This window comes from Morone saxatilis, unplaced genomic scaffold, assembly GCF_004916995.1.
Source record: "Morone saxatilis isolate NCDOM2014 unplaced genomic scaffold, NCSU_SB_2.0 Contig12, whole genome shotgun sequence".
Classification (NCBI taxonomy): domain Eukaryota; kingdom Metazoa; phylum Chordata; class Actinopteri; family Moronidae; genus Morone; species Morone saxatilis.
This window is the reverse complement of record NW_023339674.1, coordinates 19,564,372-19,586,104: the sequence shown is the minus strand read 5'-3', so window position 1 is coordinate 19,586,104 and position 21,733 is coordinate 19,564,372. Positions and strand designations below refer to the sequence as shown.

The 21,733-nt window shown below is 39.9% G+C and overlaps 3 protein-coding genes across 3 annotated transcripts in view; all 3 read left to right on the top strand.

Annotated features, from left to right (window-relative positions):
• Window positions 1-4,097, top strand: part of LOC118321503 (cytochrome P450 2J2-like) — a gene marked incomplete at its 5' end in the record, with an annotated part of 11,559 nt that extends 7,462 nt beyond the window's left edge. The window contains 2 exon segments of the mRNA XM_035652845.1: window positions 2,532-2,673; window positions 2,883-4,097. Coding sequence (XP_035508738.1) covers window positions 2,532-2,673; window positions 2,883-3,058 — 318 coding nt within the window.
• Window positions 4,098-5,335: 1,238 nt separating this feature from the next.
• il23r (interleukin 23 receptor) lies at window positions 5,336-15,729 on the top strand. Its single transcript, XM_035652840.1, has 17 exons — window positions 5,336-5,468; window positions 5,569-5,670; window positions 6,127-6,253; window positions 6,420-6,601; window positions 7,352-7,475; window positions 7,553-7,719; window positions 8,003-8,139; window positions 8,214-8,418; window positions 8,523-8,605; window positions 9,442-9,637; window positions 9,755-9,955; window positions 10,319-10,417; window positions 10,582-10,737; window positions 12,695-12,835; window positions 13,060-13,147; window positions 13,653-13,743; window positions 14,160-15,729. Exons 2-17 carry the CDS (start codon window positions 5,610-5,612, stop codon window positions 14,811-14,813), a joined length of 2,712 nt encoding a protein of 903 aa, XP_035508733.1. The 5' UTR covers window positions 5,336-5,468; window positions 5,569-5,609; the 3' UTR covers window positions 14,814-15,729.
• Window positions 15,730-17,255: 1,526 nt separating this feature from the next.
• The window catches only part of il12rb2 (interleukin 12 receptor, beta 2a), an 11,065-nt gene continuing 6,587 nt past the window's right edge, over window positions 17,256-21,733 (top strand). Inside the window, exons 1-7 of the mRNA XM_035652748.1 lie at window positions 17,256-17,483; window positions 17,742-17,871; window positions 18,191-18,445; window positions 19,084-19,207; window positions 19,331-19,518; window positions 19,822-19,964; window positions 20,283-20,421. Coding sequence (XP_035508641.1) covers window positions 17,802-17,871; window positions 18,191-18,445; window positions 19,084-19,207; window positions 19,331-19,518; window positions 19,822-19,964; window positions 20,283-20,421 — 919 coding nt within the window. The 5' untranslated portion in view covers window positions 17,256-17,483; window positions 17,742-17,801. The remainder of the gene's footprint in view (window positions 17,484-17,741; window positions 17,872-18,190; window positions 18,446-19,083; window positions 19,208-19,330; window positions 19,519-19,821; window positions 19,965-20,282; window positions 20,422-21,733) is intronic.

Genomic DNA, 21,733 nt, shown 5'->3' with positions numbered 1-21,733 from the left:
AAAATCGAGGAGAAGTAGCTGAATTGTTTTCATCTTACTCACTTTATCTATGGTTACTCAATTCCCTCACCAGGCAGTAAGTTGTTATACTGTGATCAGTGGCAATTACATAAACACGTCAGTTATATCACAGTCTCTGTCATATACGAGAAGAACAAGAGAACCTAGACTAACCTCTTGAATCATGACCTTCGAGGGTTGCTATATACCTGCTCCATTGCCCCCTCATACAAGATACGCCTTCAGTGAATTGTTCAGGTCTTGCTGGTTCGCGCCGATGCTCCCATTATTCATATAAATTACAAGTCTTAAACTCGCGCTCTATAGGGGGTTGCCAGCCCAAAACTATGGGGTACCATATGTAACGTGTAAAACTCAGCGTTAATTTACTTTCTATATAAACGAACACACCCAGTAACCTACTCTTTTATGCACACTGTCCGTGCAAAGTATTGGGTCATGACTTGTTGTATATATTAGTAGCCACCGTTCACTCCTGGTTCCTTTTCAAAGAAACGGAGCTTGCGTTGATTTTACCGGGCTCGGCTGCGGTTAAACACCGAGCGAAGACTTGGCTCCGGATATAGTCTCTCAACCATTAATGCGCGAAATAAGAAAAGATGCCAAAGATGGTCTGTTGAGCAACACGAAGAGAACCAGCTACATGTCTCTGTCGAATCCCCGTAACCCTCACTCTAACTAAGAACAACCAGCCTCACTGCCCATATCCTCTGAATGGGTGATCTCCTTTACTTACTAAGCACAACCCTATTATATATGATTGCATGAACACACAGGCTCAGCGACTGCGGAGTGCTCAGTCAGTGAGGCTCTGTTACATCTAGTAGGTTACAAACCAAGATAAATTGTGGAAGATGCCACACACAGCACAAATATCAGCTGGTGGCGTCGGACCCGAAAATGCTGAAGTACGGCCCATGCAGGTGGCCATTCCCCTGGCTGGTGGACATTGTAGTGCAGGCTCTCCAGGGGCTGTAGCCCACCAAGCGTTCCATAATCCAGGATCTTATAGCCCTCCACCACCCAGTGTGAAGGTGCTGACACGTCGAGCCTTTCCCTTGAGAGGGCCCAAGATACCAAAAAGCTGTTATCTTCCTAAAATTCCCTTACGTCGCTGCTCCACAATAGATACGCAATGGCTCCTGACAGGACCAAATAACTAGAGCCCGCCCTCTCCACTCCCCAGAAAAGATGGTGGGGTGAAACGGCAAACAAGTTCCAGCATCCTGTAGCTGATAAGCTGACCTTCAATTAACCTTAGGCAGCGAAACAGCCGGGTTAGGGCACCAACATCACTTGCCATTGTAACCGGGGGACACAACAAATTGCAAACAAGATGTTAAAACAATGCATGTCATTTTAAAACTTACCATTTAATGACTTTCAGTCGCCAGCAAACGGATGGATGGAGGATGGATGAGAGACGATGTCAGCAGACGATGGGGAGAGAGAGAGAGAGGAGATATATTGATCCCAACCGCCGGAAACCTGCAGACTGATCAGCCAGCATCACACACAGTACACAACACAAGCGAATAAAAGAACAACCATAGCATCACATAAAATGCAATATAAAAAATTACTAAATACTAGCAGTATAATTTCACGCCAAAGTAAAAATAAACGGGGCACCTGAAACAGATACGTACGAAAAACATATATGTATTGTTAGTTCTTGTTGATAGTTTTAAGAGAGAGCAGCTTTAAGTCAGCTGACTCCAATGGCTCGAAAGGCAGCCCTGAGAGTGCCTCCAAAACAGTTGGCAAGTCCCATGAAGGAACTAAAGGTTTACAAGCTGGCCTCAAGCGGCGAGCTCCCTTCATAAACCTCCTTACCAGAGAATGCTGTCCAATCGCTGCATTCCCAAAACCCACATGGCAGGCTGAGATTGCAGCCAAAAAAACTTTAATGGTGGAGAATGCTTTACCATTGTCCAGTAAATCATGCAAGAAGCATAACACCTCCGAAACAGAGCACTGAAATGCAATGATGGCTCTAGCCTCGCACCATCTCTCAAACACGCGCCACTTTCCAACAGCGCCCTTTCACTTTGAATAGTCTCAATCACCCTCAAAGGGAGACCCACCTCATTTAAATTCACCCTTTCACGTGCCTACCCCAGAGTGAGACGTTTGGGGTGTGGGTGAAAAATCTGCCTGTGCGTCTGTGAGACCAAGTCTCTGCATAACCAGCTCTGCCATCCGCCATCTGCTAGGCCAGTATGGAGCTGTCAGAATAAGAGACAGACAGCCGCTGCTCTTTCACTCTGATCAGTACCGGAGCAATTCATCCTTCCTCCAGCATAAGCTTCCTGGTGGAGACCTGAGGAGAAGGAGCAGGATTTTGCCATTATACGAATCCCTCTCTTCCCTCTTGTCGTCTTGCAACACAGGCCAGTCAATAGCCAATCCAGCCGCCGCTCGCTTATACACCTCATGTAGGTTCATCTCCCTAAGAGAAGAGGAAGGCTATGTTTGAATTACTGTTTTCATTAACGGTGTTTCCTCAGGGCACCATGATCCTGCCCACACTGGACTCAGTTCTACATGATGAGTCGATGTGGGAAACTCCACACTCCTTCAACCCTCAACATTTTCTGGACCAGGATGGCACATTTAGGAAGAGGGAGGCCTTCCTTCCTTTTTCAGCAGGTTAGTCAGTGGTTACAGTTATTATGTAAGTTGTTTAAATCAAAGGCTTCACATAAGAAAATGAAAAAGATACATATCATTGGCCACGGCCCATGCCATACTGTATTCTTTTATTGTTTCAGACTGAGCTGCAGCAATATGATAAGGTTTAAGTGAATCCCTTAAAAAGCGCATAAACACATCTCACCTCTTGTATTGTGTATCCTCAGGAAAACGTGTGTGTCTCGGGGAGCAGCTGGCCAGGACAGAGTTATTCCTCTTCTTTACCTCCCTCCTTCAGAGGTTTTCTTTCTCAGCAGCGGCTGGAGAGCAGCCCAGTCTGGAGTTCAAGTTAGGAGCTACTCGCTGTCCCCAACATTACCGCCTCTGTGCTGTACTACGATAAACCACCAAACTGAACCGCTTCATGATGCAGTGAATCACTGTGTTACACTACATTAATCTTATAATACAGGAAGAATATCTGCTGTATTGTTCTTTTCTTATATTTTGAGTTGTATAGTACATAGTATAGTCTAGTTATATAGTGTGAGGAAGTTTTCAATAAACCATTTTATACTAATAATGTTATCTGTAATATACTATAAAATTCTTAAAACAATAAAAGAATTTATAGACATGTATTTATTTACAATTTACAAAGATACATTTTAACAAGACTTGAAATATTCACATTGATATAAAACCACTCGTCCCCTCCCTAAGTAAAAACAAACAAAACCAAACAGGGTTACAACATTACATAAAAAAGATATTGGAACAGGTAGCATCGTATCGTAGACAGTTCACCTCTCTGTAAAAATGTAAGAAAGGGATATTTTTTTTCTTTGTTCATGTAACTTTCTCAAGTGGTGCACCCAACGAGCCATGGACAAGCTGGAGGACCCTGGACCGTAGCTTGTGGGGCGCCAGGAGCTGGAAGACGTTATGATGGTCCCTGGGGACCTGCCAGTGGCAATGGAGGAGGCCATGCCGGCTGGTGAAGCTGGACCACTGGGTGTAGAGGGCCTTGGTCTCAGAGTCCAGTGCTGTTATTACTTGCCTGTCCCTACCTAACCCAATTCTGGAACCAGTAGAGGATAGTCTCAGCTCTGGTCAGATCAGAGCTGCTTGATACTTTCCAAGACATCATAGGGGTGCCACCTTTTACCCTGGTCAGACACTGCTCCATTTCAGTTAGGATAGAGACTAGTTGAATTGTTCATCTTGTTGAAAGTCTGCAGAGCTTTTCTTTCCAATGCCCTTTATTATATTTTCCATAAAATACTTATTAATTATAATGTGACTTGACTAGACTTTGATCTTTTAAAGAAACGATGTTTAAATACACGTGTTTACACTTTTTATGAACTTATATATAATTTTTAAAGCTAGCAACTGAAGAAAAGACAAAATGTCAACTCCATTGTGCAAAACATGAATAAAATAATTAAAAAAAACTGATCCTGCCCTGATCCTGGATGAATTAATGTCACAAAGAATTAAGGTTGTTCTAAAGGCAAAATGTGGTCCCACCCAGGTTACACGTAAAACAGTTGCAGTTTAATTTAAATTGAACTTTATACATTTAGTATGAAGACATGTAAATACTGAAAATTTGCAAACCTCAAGCCTGAGGTCTCTTTTATCTTTATATGAACATACACCCACTCTAAATTCTGGGTTTTCCCAGTAAAGCTTTTGAAGTTAGAGATGGAAAATAACCGGTGAAAGGAAATTGCTCTAACTAACTAGGTTATCTTCAGAAAGTCTCTGCTTTCTTCCAACAAAGTCGACACTCTGGCACTCTGAGGGACTATAAACATAAGCAACCAGCTAAATGAGAAAAGAAATGGGTTGATTTTTCATGTGAAGTGGATTCATACATACGTGTAAGTTTGTTTTACCAACCTAACTACTTAACAGGCAAAACATGTTGATATAGTCAGTTCAGTGAACAGTGAATTATACTTGAATGCTTTTGATGAATCACCTGTGCTTGCTTGGTTGTTCACTGGATCAGCACATTTAGAGTTACTGTAAAAAAAAAAAACCCTCAGAAGTGTCGAGACCAATGGAAACAAAAAAATGAGGTTGATGTGAAGTTATGGTCAGCAAGTTTGTCTAAGTAAAAATTGATGTCGCAGAATGTTACATGTTCATGTGCCTATCTGCTAAGAGCAGCATGTTTAATGAGAGCAGGTGACATCTAAACTCAACTGAACCTTTGTGGTGATGAAAAACAGGCTACTTAAATAGGGCACCAAAGTACTGAAGCTAATGTTCAAAGTTTCTGCAAATACCACTAAAGTAGGTCAGTGGCCTCTTTAAGTTGTTTCATTCGCGCAACAGAGATCACTTGAGTCAGATACATCTCTCAAAGTAAGTCTGAGGAAGATGTAACTATAGCTAAAAACTTGTTGGATTGCGTCTTGATAAGAAAACCTTAAAGGGATTAGAAAGGCACGCAGGCGGCATGAAATTATGGTGAGCTTTATCTAAACATATCTACTAACGTAACTTGGTAGTTTTTAGGTTCTTTGATAAAGAAGAAAAAAAACTAACTACTGGATTGAAAACTAGTATTTTCTTTCAAGATCAAATGATCAGATTTGATGAAATGAATCTAATTTAAGTTAATTTCAATTGTAACGCAGTGACAGAAATGTTTTTTCTCTTATCTGCAATGGTGCATGTGTCACAGCAACTATGACTGGAGCTGCCTTCTTCTGTATATGTTATCAGCTACGAAAGTTCAACAAAATTATGTTCCATCTCCATGTAAGCCAGCAAATCTCCTGACACGGTTGGCTGAGGTACATTTTGAAGTTAACTTTATGTACGGAAATTCCCATTAAGTGATTCTTTAGAAAGAAATATTTGCTGATTTATAATAAGAATAACTTTTCTCCACAGCTACCGAGTCATGCTGAGTGGGTTCTAAGAGATTAAAAAAGATGAATCTCCACTCAACCATTTGGAGATTCATTATAATATTTCTAAGTTATTCCATAAAGCGTAAGTATTTCTATCTATCTATCTAATCTTCTATCTATCTATCATATCTAATCCAATTCTATTATCTCTATCATCTATCTTATCTTATCTATCTATATCATATCTATATTCTATCATATCTATCTATTCTGATATCATATCTTATCAATATCTATCTTATCTATTTCTATCTATCTATCTATGTACTGTATCGCAGTTTGGTTGCATTTGTTGTTTCAAGCTCTAAACCTTGCTCTGGAAACTTTCACTGCAGAAGTGAAGTAAAAACTGTTTAGATTTTTGCGTATAAAATTCAAATATTCATGGAAAGATGAACATTTTTGTCTCAAAGCTTTCTTGGCACGTGTTATTAAAAAGCCAGCAATGGATATTGACAATAACAATTGGAGGAGAGGGGATAGTTTTCTATGTATCTAGACTTCTATGTAAACCTGTGCGTCTGTTTTTTCTGGACAGGCTGCCCTCTGCTCCCTGCTGACTGCCTACACTTCAATAACCTTGGCTACCTGACAGTAGAGCCAGCTCCACTCTTCCTCATAGGCTCAAACCTGACCGTGTACTGCCACCTCACAAAATGTGAGAGGTAGGAATAGTAGAAATATTATGAATATAATATGATACAATATGACATGAATATATGAAGACACATGTCTTCTGTGCCTATATTTATGTCTAAAGTTTGGAGATAGGTTAAAAATATTACTCTGTGAACTGTTTTGTTCAGATCCCGTTATATTACTGTCTTCCAGGTCTAAAATATACCTGGAGCTGAATTCTGAGACTGTGGCTCCTGGGAAGAAAGTAAACTGCACCATGACGATTTTCAATTTGTTCAAGTTCCGGACACCACAATCTATAGTGTACTGCATGCTCCAGAGTGATAATGATGATGATGATGATGTTGTCAGTGGACTGGACCTACAAGGCGGTCGTATGTACAGTTGGCTCTGATGTCTACAGTCATATAAAATTAGGATTACATGAATTAAAGAGACAAAGGCAATATTTTCTGAAATCATTTTTGTCCAAACATAAATATAATACAACTTTAAAACTTACCTCATTGCTACAGATTTGATTAGTCAGGTCTTAGGTGGCTGCTAAAATGATTGCTAAGGTGTTTAGGGCAGTTGCGCTTAGGAGGGTGTTAAGGGGTTTCTACTTGGTCGCTAAGATGTTACTGGTGTTACTAGGTAGCTGCTAGGGTGTTCTGGGTGACTACTAAGCAGTTATTAGAAATGGTAGGTGGTTTTTGAGGTGTTCGCTATGAAGTTTCTGCATGGTAGCCGGGCCATTTCTGCTATTTCTCTGTCTATCTGTTGTCACAGATAGACAGAGCTGGCTCTGCATTTGTGGCTTTCGCTGTGGAAGCACTGAAACAATTGTAGTTGCAACTTTGGTATTGCCTATATTTTAGCACTGATATGGGCATAGCGGGATATATACATGAACAGTCAGAAAAAGCATAAAACAGAGCTAACGAAAAGGTCCAAGCAGTGTGACCTCTTTAAAGTTTGAAAGACCTTTCTGTCTTTTCTTTTTTTTAACAAGCAGTAGAATTTATTTTAGCTTTAGCACACTTTTTTGTCAGTGAGCAGTGATGTGCCAGAAAAAATAGGAAAGACATACAAAAATATTGTTATTTTTCAATATTGTTTTCTTTCTCCTCTCTCTCTTAAAGTCCCTCCAGATAAACCTAAAAATATTATCTGTGAAACGTCAAGGAGCTCAGATTTTATAAACTGCTCTTGGGAAAGAGGAAAGGAAACGCACCTCCCTACTGTCTACAACATTTCAATCTACAGGTATGGTGTTATTCTTAGGTCAAATTAAGCTGTTGCTTTGTATTCTCTCTTATTTATAACACATGTTCTATTATTAGAGAAAATGGGACCCAGATACTGCTAGATCCAATCAAAGGTGCTAAAGAAATCACCATACCACGAGCAATGATGGATGAAAACACTAAATACCAGTTAAATATCACGGCCTACAACCACTTTGGAGTCTCAGAGTCTGATCCAGTCATCCTCTGTGTAAAAGATATAGGTAAGTTCCCTTATCTGATATCTTTATAAATGACTGTGTGTCTACATAAACATATTTTCTTTTATAAATATATATTTAAAAAATCTGAACTGAAGTATTTTCTTTTGAAATGAGTCATCCTGTGAACATTCATGTTTAGATAGTTGTTCTAGTTGACTAATATGACTAGTTTGCTATCAGCAAACTGTGTCGCTGTTTCATTTCACTTTTTTAAGTTTTAACATCCGTTGTTATTTTGTTATTTGGCTGCTGCACGCTACTTCCATGGTTTTTTGTATTGCAGTGATACCAGAGACCCCTCATATTGTGCAGATAAAGTTTGTGAGTAACTCCACAGCAGCCACATTGCAATGGAAAACCACTGAATACTCAGAACGTCTCAGATCCTACGTCAGGCTCCGCACACATCACAGCTCCTGGGTAAAGTGATGTTATGATAGCTTTGTGAGTATTTGCAGTTTAATCAGGAGACCTAATCTCTTGATGTCTTTTAGAAATCGGGAGAGGGAACAGAGCTCAGTGAGGGTCTGATACAAGTGGACGGCCTGAAGCCTCTGACTGAATATGAGTTCCAGATGAGAACATGTAGGTCAACATCAGGACTGACACATACCAGCTTCATGCCCAGGTCATCCACCAGCAAAAGGTTGTTCTGCAGCAAATGGAGCCCATCTGTGAGGGGGGAAAGCCCTGGGAAAGGCAAGCTCACAGTTCTTATTCATTATGTAACAGAGAAGGCAATCTGATTGTGATAATGAGAGAGTTTGTCGTCACTCACAACTTGTGGTTATGCTTATTGTTAGGTCCATCTCAGCAGTTGCATGTGTGGAGGATATTAGGCAGCCAGGGGACCAATGGGGAGCAGATGGTGACAGTTTTGTGGAAGGTAATGTGTCAAAGCTATTCATTAGATATTGATACTTCCCATTTTGTGATACAAAGCTACAGCAAATGCAAAAAATAGATTATTTTCATGACATTCATACGGAAAGCTTGCACTCCTCGTTAGGGCTGTACTGAATAGCTTCATCCATAACGTTGATATTCAAATTGTGTCAACAAAAACATTGTGTAACAAAATGTTTTGCTTCAATCCATATTTGCTGGTGTTTAACCTTACAAAAAAAAACATTTTCACTGCACGTCAAAGAACAGTTTGCCCAACCGAATTTGGCTCTAACATTATAGTAAATTAATTAAGTTGTTACCAAAAAAAAGAGGTCTGCATTTGATCATTGTTTTACGCCCTTAATGGATTAACCTGCTGTGTGGATGTATTTCAGTTGACGAAACTGACTGACTACTACTATTATTCGTTGATTGAAGGAACAGTTTGGTGCGGAGATTTAGATGTTTTTTTTTACCACTTTAATGTCTGTATGGTAAAACTAACTTTCTCTTGGACTGCGCCCAGTCAAGAATTAGTCACAGAAACCTCCGATAAGCCACAACCAGTTCTTTTTACACTTACACTGAAAAATATGAGATATTCCATATTAATTAGTGAGCTTTAGAGGTACTGGTAGGTGCATTTTGTTACCTTTAAACTGAGTGAGGCTAGCTGTGTCCCCTGGTCCCCGTCTTTTTGCTAAGTTAAGATAACCATCTGGGTAAATTCCACCTTTCACCTAACTCCTGGCAAGACAGCAAATCCCAAATTCCCAAACTGTCAAAATATAATAATTTTGAAAGTAAACCATTATGAATGGACTTCTTCCCCAGCCTCCATCGCCAGAGGATCACAGTGGCGAGGTGCAACAGTACCAGACCTTTCTGGGTAATAAACAGCATATGACCTGTAGTGCTGCTTTAAACCACTGTTTGGTTAAGGTACCAGCAGAGGTCCAGGCACTAAGCATCAGTGCTGTCACCTTGTATGGGGCATCTCCACCAGCGGCTGTGCCACTCAAACATTCAGGTACACAAATATTACACACAGACGACAAAGCGTAGCAAAACATGTTTAAATTGTGAAGAAGAAAAGAAGAAGAATGTCCAGTAAATTGTAATCCTTTCTTGGTGTCCAACTGTTTAGGCGATTTTGAACCCATTTTGAGAGAGTTGGCTCCTGCAGCTAATGGCAGTGCTGTGTTGGTCTCCTGGTCGTGGCCGGGAAGCAAACACTTGTCAACTGGAGGAGAAGTGCTGCACTATGTGTTAGAATGGACGAGTGTATCTGTGGCAGAACTGCACTGGCAAAAACTGCCTAAAGATCAAAACAATACATCCATCACAGGTACAGAACCATGTTATTTACCATTTAACTTACCATTTAGGCACAAAGATCTTGTCGGCGTGCGCGCACACACACACACACACACACACGGTAGAATAAAACAAAACTTGGTATTGCAATATATTAGAAAAACAACAAAACATTTGGAAGTGAAGACACAGGGGCTTAAACTGAGGGTCAAACAATGACCTCTTGTGGGCAGTTGCTGAATTACACAAGTTTTTTTTTATTTCAATAACTGTTAAGGATTTCCAATTAAAATGATTATCTTAATGCAGCTGAAGACAAAGTTTATTAGCAGAAAGTGTAATATTTGTGAAATACAAGGGAGTTCATGGTGAGAGTGTTTCTGTATTGTTTCAGGTCTGACTGCAGGTGTGAGGTACAATATCTCTCTGTATGCTGTGACCACCAGAGGTGTTAGTGCTCCATCATCCGGTCTGGTCTACTCCAAAGAACAGAGTAAGATTCATAGATTCCACATGTCCCAAAAAAACAGTTTCTTCTTGCAATTTTCAACAACTAAGTTCATAATGTGGTAGATTTTGCATACCTATATGAGGGATTCAGACAATACATGGTATACAGCATCATTCTCTCTCTCTGTCTCATTTTATGTGTTTCAGAGCCAGTTTCTGGTCCCAACTTATCAGTACTGGTTCATGAGGCCAGAAGAATCCTGATCCAGTGGGACGAACTTCCTGTAAATCACCAGAGAGGCTTCATCACAAACTACACTATCTACCTCCAGATGTTGGACTCAGGCAACGAGGAACTCAGTAGTGAGTGTTCACATAATGTGAATATAGCTGAAACAATTAATTGTTTAATAGACTAGTCCGTCAACATAAAATTAATCAGGAGCTATTTTGATCATCATTTATTTGAAAGTTATTTTTTCTAGCAAAAATTATGACATTCCCTCGTTCAAGGTTTTAAATTTGTAAGAACTGGCTGGTCAGACAGAGTCAGATATTTTAAAACCTATTTGCCTGGCGGGATACCACTGGGGGTAAGTTAGAAAATATGTTTGTCAAACATATTCTTTGTCAAATAGAATTACACTTTGGTTTGTTCTGAAGGTATGGAGGAAACACAACGCGCTTCCTGTTCTTGTACATCAAGACGACTCTTTACGGCGCTCATGTAACCATATGTTTTATGTCTGTGTGTACCTTACCTTGGTGTATGCACACGTGTGGGAAATTATATATGCAGTAGTATGCATATATGGTGTTTCAGCACAAAACACTGTTACATAATGGAAAGTGTGCAACCAGCATTCCAGTGATACTCCCCTCCCACAAGCCTTCAGTGCATCAGCAGGGTTTTTTACCGTTCACTTCCAGTAATGTGGTGAGATTCAAACGTTAAACTGATGGTTGCTTGTTTTATATTTTTAGAAAAACTTGACAATGACAATATAGCCAGTGGACAGATGTCTGATTAAGAAAAGACAGCACCAATAACATTTGTTAGTTTTGGCTCAGAAAGCCTGACTTAGAGTTATATAAACCTCTTGTTGCGTCAAACCTGTCTGATTGTCTGTCTGAATATGTATTTCACAAAGTTCTCAACGTATAACTGAGGGTTGCAGGTGTTCACTGAGCAAACTGATGTTTTAGAGACTGGTTGTCATCTTTTTCACAGTGTCTTCAGTGAATCATAGAGTTTTCTAGAACTAGCTTTGACCACAAACAGGAAGCCATGTGGCTTTGTGACACATGCAACCATAAGGTTGTTACTAACTAACCTGCTTCATATGCTATTTCTGAAGCTTCAGTGTAAAGGCACCTGAGAGCTTAGTTTTTCTTCTTCCTTAGGTAACAACTTGTGTGTACACTGCAGCTTTTTTTAAGTCTTAAGTTTTAAGTCTGTTGAATATGTATATCTTTTTCTCATTCCGTTACATCCCAAAACATAACTGATTGCCAGAAACAGGTTGTAGTCTAGAGGTTGCAATTGCACCACACTGGCAAAAACATACAAATGAACCTTTATCGATGTACTCTTTGGCTCTCCTGCAAACTGAAGCATGTGGAAAGTTAAACTCAGGTCTGGCTGTGGCTCAGAGGAAGAGCGGGTCGTCCACTAATCGGAAGGTTGTTGTTTTGATCCCCAGCTCCTCCTGCACAGTCGAATACCTTGGAGCAAGGATGCGTCTTTTAACCCCCTGAATTGTTGTTCGAATGTTGCTGCACGGGGCTGTGTGGAATGGGTGGCTATGACCATGGTTAGTTTCCATTTGATGGGCTTTGCCATCACTGAGTGAAAGGGTGAATGTGGCATGTAGTGTAAAAGCGCTTTGAGTGGTCGGAAGACTAGAAAGGATAGCGCCTTTCTAGTCTTTTACCATTTACCATTTTACCAAAACAATCAGAAGGTCGACTTAGAAGCTGTTCTCTAGCTTTAGATCATATCATACAATCTTGGGCAAACTGAAATGCCCAGTTAGCATAATATTGTTTTTCAGAGCACTTGATGGACCTGATTGGAAGTTAATTCTTGACCTTGGGAACAGTATTTGATGTTATGTTATGTTGTTTCCAAAGTTAAGAATTTACTTCCCATCTCAACATTATTGATTGATGGGGCCAAAACTCTACATTACTGAATTCTGCCTGACTGTAGCAACTGAATTAAGTCAGTTAGTTAATGATTGCTTATTTTAAAGCTTAAATAACTAGAATAACCAGTTGTGCTGCCTTAACAAAGAAAACCATGACTGCTTCCCCCCAGTGATGGTGTCTGGCTTTGGGTCCAGACAGAAATGGCTGGACTGTCCTGAAGGAGCTCTGGCTCTGCAGCTGACCGCATCCACCTCAGCAGGAGAAGGGCCGCGGGGCACCCGGATCTATTTTCAGCTTGCAACCCCTGCAGGTCAGTCTCCTGCTGCCATCCCATGCCTCCATTACAAACACAGACATCTGCTTAGTAAGCCTTTTCTGTGAAAGCATTTGCCTGCAACTGTAATTCACCTCCATTTTAATACAAGGCAAGGAAGCTTAAAGTGGGAAGATTAAAGAGAGAGAACTTTGTTTATTTTAACTCTCTTGACAGCTACTCACTAAACTATTGTATCTTCCCCTCCTTATCTCCTCCAGCTGGCCTGGTGCTTGGGATTATTTTCTTCATTACCGTCTTTCTAGCAATCATAGCCAACCTGATGTGCTGGAGCTGTGTGAGGAGAAGGTATTATTAAACATGATTTGTGCTTAAATATCTTTGGTTCCTGGAAAATAACAGTCACCATAACAGACACCAGACATAATCTAACAATAGTGAAAGTAGAGGATGCACATCTCTTTCTCCATCTCCATGCAACTGATTTTGAATGTACATATGGGTTTTGTTTTACTAGTAACCAGGATGGATGCCACTGTGGCTCATTCAATGAAATACCACACGAAAATATGAGCACATGAACAAGAAACCACACAATTCACATTAAAAGAAACCTAAACCCTGTGGTCAAAGCAACTCAGTCTGATATGTGGTTTTAGCTACTGATTGTGGGCTTTAAACAACATGGCCTTCTAATAGTGAAACACGGTAGTAGAAAAATAATGTTTTTGTTGTGTTCTTCTAAATTCTATAGATTTTGCATCACAACTGCATCTAATGACAAACTATCATTATCAATACTGGGGGGGGACTTCTCAGCCTTTTAAAACCTAATTGTCTTTTTCTACTTCAGAATCAAACAGAAATGTATCTCCTGGGGACCGGCCTGGTTTAATGAACACCTACCAAAACCAGGAAACAGTATCGCCATCAGACTACTGGAGGTAATACGAGCATGCTACTGAAGATAACTGTGTTTACATTCATTCTTCCCTCTTGTTGTGTGAACTGCTGTCACCACAGAAACCAAAACAGCAACAATTGGCAACTGCAGCATCTGCACCTACACCAACAGTACAAGCATAATCATGTGCTTTCAAAGATATTTCTTAAAAGAGAGAAATCAGCTACCATTTTAATACAATTTTGAAAAATGCCAAAATCAATGTAGTTTCTAGAAGTTTACCAGTCAGCACTACAGTAGGAAATTATGTCAGTTGTTACTTCCTGCTTTCACTCTGCTGTAAGTGAACACCAGAGGTTTTATATATATATTTATATATATATATATATACATATATATGAATCACTAATCACTAACTACACACTAATCAAATCTAACTATGGTTTGGCTCTCCAGCAGGATGAAAGTGACCTGCCGTTATCGTCCACCTACAGTGACCCTCCATTGTCCCCCGTCAGTCTCATCTCCCAGGAGGAAAGGGACCACGTCTATCCCAACGTCCATGTCGAAATATCCCAGGTTGGATCAGGACAACCCACAGTGGAGACACATTCTCTGATGTCAGATCCTGAAACAATGCTTGTTGACAGCCAGCTGGAAGTCGTCAGCTACAAACCCCAGATTGCCACACTGGCTGCACAAGAACAGGATTGGATGCAGACAGAAGAAGAGGAGAGGGACGTACCAACACATGAGGAGGAAGATGAGTGTTCAGATGTATTTGGAGGATTACCTGGAGGCTTTTTTTCCCATGTTAAGGTGGATTTTTCTGATTCTCTGGGGCTGACTCTCAGATCTGTTAGCAGCCCTTTGTGGCCTACAACTCCTGAAACAACAAGTGTCTTGAATGGAGGCTTCTTTCTGGGGTGGAAGGGGACTGAGAACGATGTGGAAGCAGACTGTCCCACTCTGGATTTACAACAGGGTGAAATAATGACTCCTGACACAGCAGACACAACTCAGGATACACTTGAGACAACACTGACTTATGGTTACTTCCCTCAGGTAGCTGTTGTCAGCAGCACTACACTCTGTGACACACAGAGGTAGCAAGGACGTTGGGTATCAATCTGCACTACTAAACTGATTTTCAAAAAAGCATTATTCAAGTTTACCACTCGACCTCACTGACTTTGTGTAATCAGAGAAAACATTGCTTCATATGAACTATACTCAGCTCTTTTAAAAACCAAGTTAATAAATAAAGTTTTACTTCTTATACGTGTGTAGCAATTCCTTACTATAGTTATGTTGGCACTACATTTTATATAGACATGATTAACAAAGTTAACTTAATCACCACTGATGCTTTGAAGGTCCAGTGTGTAACATTTAGGATGATCTATTGGCAGAAATCAATGTATGAATATAATATGTATGTATCATCACTTGAATATCGGCATCTTTGTGATACCTTAGAATGAGCCCTTTTTATCTACAGACACTCTGGGTCGCCTTCCATGGAGTCCGCTATGTTGAACCGCCATGTTTCTACAGTAGCCCAGAAGGGACAAACCAAACATGGGCTCTAGATAGGGGGCAATCATGTTTTTTGCACGTTTCGGGACCTCCGTAGTTTCTCCTTTGCACTTGGAAAGGGAGGCTGAAGCAAGCTAAATCCTACACACTGGTCCTTTAAATATCAGTAATTCATACAGAGAGAGTCAGGTCATTTGTATTAATCCACCTGCAGTAGAACGGCCTCCTGTCAGCTTGTCAACCCACCACTTTGGTCCTGACTGAATTATTTCAACAACTATTTGATGGATTGCCATGAAACATTGTTCATTTTGTTTTCAGGTATTCATCTTCCTCAGAAGACGAACCCTGCTGACTTTGATGATCCCCTATATTTCCATTTAGCACCACCAGCCTTTTAAAGTTTTCACACACCCAGTGAAATATCTCAACATCTACTGGATGGATAAGCACACAATGTGGTGCAGACATTCATGTTTCCCAGAGATGTATCCTAATGATCTAATTATCTCCTCATTTATACATTTGTGGTTTTAAATAAAATATCTCTTCCACTATTGGATGGATTGCCATTAAAACTGGTACACACTTATGTTTCTCTCAGGATTGTCCAATACTTTGGTTTATATTACATTACACTATATTAATATATTCATATTACCCAAACTAATGAAATTCCCATCGGCCTCAGTTGTACTTATGGAACACTAATTAGAAAATGTTAACAGGTTAAACTAAGTTGTCAACATAATTAACTGTCATGATCAGTGAGCATGTTAGCATGCTGGCCTGGTGTTAGCATTTAGCTCAATACACCACCACTATGTCTCAGTACAGCCTCAAAAAGATACTACCATGGCTAAGACAACAACACAAAGGTTGTAGAGGATCTGGACCAAATTAAGTAGAAAGCATTGTGCATTTCTCACTTTATAATAAGCCTAAGTTTGCAAGTCTGCAGTTATAAATATTACTAAGTTTCACTATAATCATTAATCACGTCTACAGCTATAAATGTTCATTTAAGATGTTATAACGAATGGATTGTGGTTTGGTGGCCCTGCACTCTTTTTAAGTGGTTAAACTTTCTAATGCAGGGGTCTTCCTGATGAATCCAGGAGCTAAAATGAAGACTATGATAGCAGCATGCTAGTATCAAGTCAAATTAGCTGTTCTGCATGAGCTGTTGAAAGTGTTTCTGTTATTTAAGTATTAGGGTGTCACCGCTGTGTATGTTTCTAATGTTAGCCATCGTGTTTGGTGAGCCGGTGAGGTGATGCCGAGTGTGAAATTATTTCAAAACACACCCAGAAAAAAGTCAGTTGGGGGTTTCCTTGTTATAGATCCGGCTCTTGAACCTTGAGTTGTACTCATACATTCACCACCTGCAGTTAAACACCGTTTTTTAGGACTTCCTGAGAGTTTTCTCACTTCCTCAATGAAATACAATTTCAGGAGATCCACTCCTTCACGGACAGTTGTAAGACGCTTCTGGAGACTTTATTCTCTTTGAAAAAAACACCAGTCACTCTTTCTAATGTTTCTGTGTAACACTTGAAGCTGAACTGTGGTGCCTCTATAGGGGAAAGTCCCCTGCTTCTGCACCACATGGAGATATGATTGACGGAGTGAGAGGCTTTGGGTTGTGTGGAAAATGTGATTTCATCTGAGGGCTTGTTGTGCTGTTGCAACTCCTCCGTTCAGGGGTGCCACACACTCCCAAAATGTAATCTGAACACCAGCCTGCAGACTTTTCATCATCATGTCTGAAGGTGGAATCAGTCTTATCGTCTAGACTAAAGGATCAAACCTGCATTTACAGAAGCTACAGCATATCCCTGAAAAGGGACAAAAACAAATAGGCCTACAGGATATTTTTATGTCTATTACAAGGAAATTACAATCATGACTTCCTAAGTGTCTGGACTATTACTGGTAATACTATTGTGATTGTATGATCAGTAGCCTGTATCTGCACAGTCTGTGTGAGTCTGGCTCTATATATACTGCCAATGGTCTGGCTTCACTGTTTTAAGTGTGGCTTAGTGTGCGACTGAACTTTGTCACCTCCTCACACCAGAGGCGGCAATCAGTCAACACGGAGTCTCCGCTGCCACCTCCCCACAGTGTGGATACAGTGCTCTGAATAACAATGTTGAGGAGGACTCATGATGACAGACTGAGCTTCAAAAGCGTCAGAAGTTATTAAAGCTTAACATAATGCTGGGATGTTATATCTTGGTGAGTATGTTTGTTTTTCCTGTTTTTATTAACCGTCATTATTGACTGTACGCAGCTGCACTTAAACAACACAGCACAGCGCCATGGCTCTGCTTACAATGTACATGTTTTCATATGAAACACTGTATTATAGTAGGAGTGTTTTCTCAGAAATAAAACTTTGATCAGTATCATTATTTCTCGATAAATAGGTCTACCTTTGAAATCGCTGTATCTAAAGAACATGGTTGACCTCATTGCTTCTGTGTACTTTTTAAGGTAAACTAGCAGTTCCTGCGGCGATTTAAGAGACATAAGGAGGCAGATTACTGATGATTCATGGCGACAATGTCCCAAACATGGTTCATCTTTATTGCTGTCACTGTGCTGGCCGTGCAGCTTTGCATAGGTAAGCTCTAACTACTGCAGGGACACACGCTGTGTTTCTGATATTTCTGGAGGAATGTAAGATACATAGCAATGCTTTTTGTTCTTGATTATTCATTTATTATTTGGAGATAATATCCTGTGGATGCACAGGAAAAGGCTCTCTATGACTCTTACTCGAATGTTGTTGTAGTTATTACGAATATTTCAATCAATTATATATAAACATATATATATATATATATATATATATAATTATGTTTTCTAAATTGTGCATCTGCACGTGTATTGTATCTCATCTTCTCCATTTTCATGTCGATAATCATCATTTTTACTTTTAGGTGAGAAATCCTGTGTCATCTGGTCCAGTGCTGGACCTGTGGTGACACTAGGCTCCAGTTTTGAGGTGTACTGCACCTTTAACTGCAAGTGCAAGGGATCCATGAGCTGCTATCCACCCATACAACAGGAATGCTTTGAATTTAATTCTACAACTATGTATTTCAAAGTGGGAAACATAACTACGAACCGAACATACAGCTGCCAGTGTGACTGCACTGCTCTGGACCCCTGTGGACTGGACATCTATGCTGGATGTGAGTGTGAAAGAGCAGGACAGGATTCTGCAGGATGTTTTACAGATGTTTTAAAATGAGACTTTCTCATATCCTGAGCCTAAGACATGATGACTGTAACTTTTTAAGCTACAAGCTAAGAACTGTTTAAAAAAAGCATGGTTCTGCTTTCTCTTCTATACTTAGAGTAAACAGTGTTCTCATGTTGTGGGCTGAACGCAGCTAAGTGTTAAAACTAACTGCGATAAGTTGCTTATTCTGACCTCAGAGCTGTGACAAACTGAGGAGTAAGAGTAAGTTTGTTTTCTGACACATGCAACCTGCCAGTTCCCTAATATAAAACATACATGTACTCAGTATTATCAGTACAAATATTAGTTTTTTGAAATGTCACATCCAGTATTGAAGAAGATGAAATCTGTTTATGCAGTGTAACCGATAACATTAGAGAACAGCACATTATGCATTTTACTGACTAACAGAATATTTGTGTTTTCTATGATGACTGATAATATTACTTCTTTATTGGTTATTCCTAAAGTAATGTGTTGGAATGACAACTTATGTACAAGCAATGTTTTACTGCACTTTCAAATGATTGCTAGCTTTATGTTCTCTGCTCAGGCTTCATTGAGTTCATCCTCTTCTTTGTCCTTCAGACAAACCAGAGAGTCCTAAAAACATTTCATGCACCTACGAAGTCATAAATAATGAAAGAGGGGCTGTGTTCTGCAACTGGATACGAGGACGAGACACTTATCTTTGGAATAGTTCAGTGCTGTGGTGAGTTTGAAAGAGGAAAAGTGATTGAGAGGTCAAAAAAACATGCCATTTACTAGATGTCGTACTCAATATTATATTGCTTGTATCAGCTGTCAAATGAAACTTGGCTTTTTGTATTTTCAGGGTGAGAACTAGATCTGGAACCCACACAGATGAACCAGTGTCATACAAAGTCTCCAGTAAGGGAACTGATCCATCTGCTAGTTTCACCGTGTCTAGCTCTGTCCAGCTGATCTCTGTGTGGGTCCAAGTCCAAAATCCACTGGGCAATGCAATGTCCATGACATTCAACTACACCCTCAGTGACATTGGTAAGACAGTAGCAGTGAGTGTTTGGTGTGTTTGTGAGGTGCTTGGCAACTTCTGCATAGAGAGTGTGTTATGTTTGATGTGTAATAACAGTTCTCAGTTATCTGTAAGGCATGAAATCACAATGATATTGTGACTGGAACTAGAAACCACTTTTACAGTTAAAGGTGTCCTTCCTTTATGCTCTAACTATGAAGTGTAAGATAGTCGATAATCTCCCTCCATCTTCGTTTTAATCACTGCAAAGGAAACATGGTGTCTGGTGATAGTTGCTCAAGACTTTTGTTTTTAATTTATCTGAGCAGCAATGCCATCGACTCCTGTTCTTGTCCAACCCGAGTGCTCCTCCCGAGAGTGCGTCATCAAAGTGCAGCAGTCTGTGAGGACTCAACGCCTGGAGATCCAATACAGAGCAGAGGCACAGACGTGGACATCATATCTAGACTCAGTAAGAAGTCTTAACTGTTCAGATGTAGGGACTTTCAATGAGATGTTGCAGAACGTTACATAAACCCTTTGAACACACACAGTCACTGCAAGATCTGCTGATTCAAAGCCAAAGACAGATGTGAATGTCAAATTGATGTGCACAGAGTCAAGTGCTGTCATGATGTCAAGTCTCAGAAACAAGTTGAAATTTGACCTTTTATGCTCTATCAGGTGTGATCATAAATGTCAGAAATCTTTGTTGATCTGTGAGTGGGGGACATGGATGAGTGAATTTAAATGAAAATAAGATGAAAAGTTCATGTATTTTGACTCACAGGGTGTGCAGACGAGTTTGGAACAAGTCATCTCCTCTCTGGAGCCGTACAGGTTGTACCATTTCAGAGCCAGATCCAAATTCAGCACCGGCCTGTGGAGTCAGTGGAGCACAAACGTTTCCAGCCGAACTCAAGAAGAGGGTAAGCAACCCGGATGTTGAGCTGCTGTTCAGTTCAAAGAGCCTACATTTGACTATTTTTGCACTTCCTGAATGAAAGTATACACTAAGTATAAACTTGGTCTACAGTATCTCTGTGGCACTTTATCAATGCACGCTATCAGATAATGCAGTCATATCTCCTTTCATTTACGTTATTTATGCAGTTATCAGCTCATCACTGACTGCCTACAGGATATATATAAGCCACTGAAACAGGTCTTATTGGTTTGTGTGTTGAGAGCAAAATCGTTTGTTCGTGATGAGACACAGTGGCTTACGCTGAGCTTATAAAAACTATAGTTGAGTCTTAGTGAGCCAGAGTGAAGAAAAGTGAAGTGGTAAAGAAGACAGTAATGCTTCATGGGAAATATCACTGCATATTTGTCATACTGATGGTGTGAAGATATGCAGGTCTCTGTACATATATGTAAGCCACTGTATGAATGTGCAACAGTAACATCAGCTTTCCACAAACAGCCAGCAGCAGCAGAAGTAGTAGCAGAGGTCAGACTAGGAATAAGAGACATTTAAGGTAAAGGGTGACTTACCCCTTGACATTTTCTATGTCTATCTTCCTCATTTTCCTGGATAAGCACGTAAGTCTACACATGTGATTAAACATGAGTATTTCATCGACCTCAGTGAGACTGATATCTGACCTTACAGTAAGCCACTGGTTTCATCCAGGACAGTATGAGAATCAGCTGACAGAGATTTAAAACATGCTTGAGGAAGCAAATCTACCACAATAAATAATAAGTTGCATTTGCAGTATGAAAGTAATAACGTCCTTTAGTAGATGTTGTGAGTAGGTGCTGATTTGAAATCCTAACCCCTTGTGTTTTGTTGAAATTGGTTTTACTTTAGTATTTGGGTTCTACAAAGCCCACGGCTCTATGTGTAAAAATTATAACATATTTAAAAAATATATATTTTTCTTTCATTCCTGACCTTATCGAAACCGAATGTGTTGCAAATTTGTGAAGTGAAATTCCTTCTCTTCGCCACCAACTGGGCTTGCCGATTTTCTGAAGGCGATGTTTTTTATGTGGTGTACAAGTTTCTGGATCTGTATTCAGATCTGTATATCATATCATATCATATCATATAAAATAAAAATAAAAATGTGTATGTATACATTGATTCAGACAAGGTTTCTTGGAACTTCATACAGACCTCACATTGGAAAATGCAACAGAGCTGCAGACTGGATGATTCTCACTTTTAAAGGATTGTAAAGCGTTACATCACAGACTAATACAATAAGTTAGGAATAATAAGAAATGCAAATT